This window comes from Brachyhypopomus gauderio, chromosome 15 (assembly GCF_052324685.1).
Source record: "Brachyhypopomus gauderio isolate BG-103 chromosome 15, BGAUD_0.2, whole genome shotgun sequence".
NCBI lineage: Eukaryota > Metazoa > Chordata > Actinopteri > Gymnotiformes > Hypopomidae > Brachyhypopomus > Brachyhypopomus gauderio.
In genome coordinates this window covers 8,088,915-8,091,414 of record NC_135225.1, presented here as the reverse complement: position 1 = coordinate 8,091,414, position 2,500 = coordinate 8,088,915, and the positions used below count along the sequence as shown (strand labels likewise).

Here is a 2,500-nt window from a genome sequence, read left to right as displayed (position 1 = left end):
GAAAAATGGAGTCCATAATTACAGCAGCTTTCCTTCTGGGAGCAGAGAGAGTTCATGGAGACGATCCAATGAAACTAAGGGCACCTTAGAGCCCCCCCAACCCCCAACCCCCCCCACCCCCACCCCCCCTCCGAGGAGCACCGCACACCAGGTTTTTGGTCCTGGCCTGTGAAACAGGAGGTAGCAGAAATAGATCACTATGTCTAAACAAGCAAAAGATATATGCCGGACCTACAGAGAACTGCACAACGTCTAAAACCACTGATAATCTGGGACTGACAGACCATCTGTCACAAACCTTAGACTAGGAAATCCAAGGTTTTTGCTGCTTGTTCTGAAATGCCGTCTTAACATACAAACAAAGTGAAACTCTCAAACAAAAGCTGGGCCTGTGTGGTTGGAGCACGCTCAGTCTGCCGGAGTGGATCAGGACCGTGTGGTCGCACAGGCCAGCCGGTCCGAAGGCACGACGTGCTTTCTCCTCTCGGGACTGGGAGAGAGTCTGAGAGAGCGGAGATGGCCGAGCTCCAGACCTTGTTCTGCGAGGAGGGGAAGGAAAAAAAAAGAGGGAAAAAGAGAAAAGAACATGCGAGCATCTGATGAAGTGGAAAACAAAGGTCTCGCCTGGACTCTTCTTACTGAGAAACAAGAGAGGCTACTCGGGCCATTGTGTGAATGAATGTGAAACAGGTAAGGAAACACCTTCGCGTTTAAACCTGAAACCAAACACTGCGCTAGTGCTTTTGATACAGTTCATCTTGCACTGAGAATAATTCAGAAGCACCGTATAAGAGAGAGCGAGATAGAGAGAGACAGAGACAGAGAGAGAGAGAGAGAGAGAGAGGACATAAAAGGCCGAGTGAGAGAATGAGCAAAGAGTGCATGATGGCGAGACTAGAGCTTTTACAGAGGCTAACACAGGCGCTGTGAGAACACTCCATTAAAACAGATGAGGCTTTTGTGGCTGAGAGTGGAAAGAGGAGAGAAGTGACCTTCATGTGTTTAGTGTGACTGTGTCAGCTATTACACAGTTCACAGGAGGAATCAGGAACGCTGTCTGGTTGCAGAGCTATTCACAAGCCTTCTGCACATTGTGTTGTGTGGGTGAACACTACGGGAAATATCTACATTGTTAGCAATAACAAACTGTCCCGATTTTCTCCTCTAACTTTTGTAATATAAAGCACAGCCCTGAACATTTCCAGAAGACTGTCTACTGAAATTTACGACAGCTATAATAAAGCATATAAATACACTTTTGCAAAGTCATCATGTTGCGCTTTGCCTGTGCTTGTCCAAAGAAACGCAGTCAGAACACATGATATGCCATCATAATTCATAACTCATCATAATTATGAAAAAAAAAACATATAATTGTCTCAAATATTCAGAACTATTACATATAAGCATAAATTACTATTTGCAGCACAAACTGTAGGATATATAATGTTTGTAGAGCTATGAAGAATGGTGGACATCTCTGGAGATGAACACTGGCTTGGTTCTACAGCAGGAACTCCAGCAGAGCGCAGGTGAGGTTTGGAGGCTGTTCACACTGAGCTAATGGTCTTTGTATGTCTGTCTGCTCACTGAGCACATGTGTGCGTGCGCGCACGTGTGTGTGTCAGTGTCATCATTAGCGAACTTCGGCTGTGCCGTGTGAACATCACACGACAGAAGCAGCCTACTGCATTATGGGCCGGCTGTTTGAAGTCGGAGAGGCGGCGAGGCGGGCTGTATTGGACAGCTGGCTGGCTCCCTGGTCCTGGTCCTGTAGGCTCACTGGCGTGGGCCGAGAGAGCACGCAGGACGCGGCGAGGTCCAGCGCCTCACCGCCGCGGGGCGCCTCGCACTCTCCGAGGCGTTCTCGTCTCCGGGCCACGCTCTCTACTGCAGGAAACTGGAACCCCAAACTCCTCGTCAAAGGTCAGCCGCCACTCCAGAAAGCAATAATACACAATGTATCACTTATGAATTAGTGCTGTCTGTCAGCTAGAAATCCATGCAGTGAGACAAAAACTAACTCCCCCCATTTCAGCCACGGCATTCCTGCTCGGCACACATCTGCTCTGGTTTATCCTGGTCCTTCAAAGGCCCGCGTTTTGCACCGCCGGGCCCCGCGTCGGTGAGACACGCCGTCGGCTCCTGACCGCCGCGGCCTGGTCGGCCCGGGACCGGGAGCGGGACTTTGTACAGCTCCGACGCCGGCGCGTTTGATCCCGCTTAAAACGTGCTGCCATACAGATCGATACGCAAAGCTGCCCCGCGCTGACCCGACACACCTGGCTATCCCGCCAGCCATCTGTGAAAAGTCGTGCCCACGGCCAGCCGTGACGGAGTGGAGATGATCGTCGGAGAAACACACCGGTACAGAGGGGAGTACCGGCGAACACTGAGCCACAGATTCAGCTGGAATGATCTGGTGATAGAGTGCAGCGAAGTGGTGTTCAGTAAAGATAACAGAGCTAAGAGACTTATACTTACAGAGTGTAAACGAAAG

The 2,500-nt window shown here is 50.2% G+C and overlaps 2 protein-coding genes across 5 annotated transcripts in view; one reads left to right on the top strand and one right to left on the bottom strand.

The window, feature by feature from the left end:
- Positions 1-2,500, bottom strand: part of adka (adenosine kinase a) — a 96,457-nt gene that overhangs the window by 28,704 nt on the left and 65,253 nt on the right. The gene's annotated exons all lie outside the window — the stretch shown is intronic.
- On the top strand, positions 1,573-2,494 carry LOC143475932 (uncharacterized). Its single transcript, XM_076973809.1, has 2 exons — positions 1,573-1,926; positions 2,039-2,494. The coding sequence occupies exons 1-2, from the start codon at positions 1,695-1,697 to the stop codon at positions 2,215-2,217; spliced, it is 411 nt and encodes a 136-aa protein (XP_076829924.1). The 5' UTR covers positions 1,573-1,694; the 3' UTR covers positions 2,218-2,494.

What these genes read in the sequence shown, in the direction of transcription:
- LOC143475932 (XM_076973809.1), top strand. Translation starts at nt 1,695, where the DNA reads ATGGGCCGGCTGTTTGAAGTCGGAGAGGCGGCGAGGCGGGCTGTATTG. An exon ending in CCCCAAACTCCTCGTCAAAG is followed by an intron (nt 1,927 to 2,038) that starts GTCAGCCGCCAC and finishes CCCCCATTTCAG; the next exon opens with CCACGGCATTCCTGCTCGGC.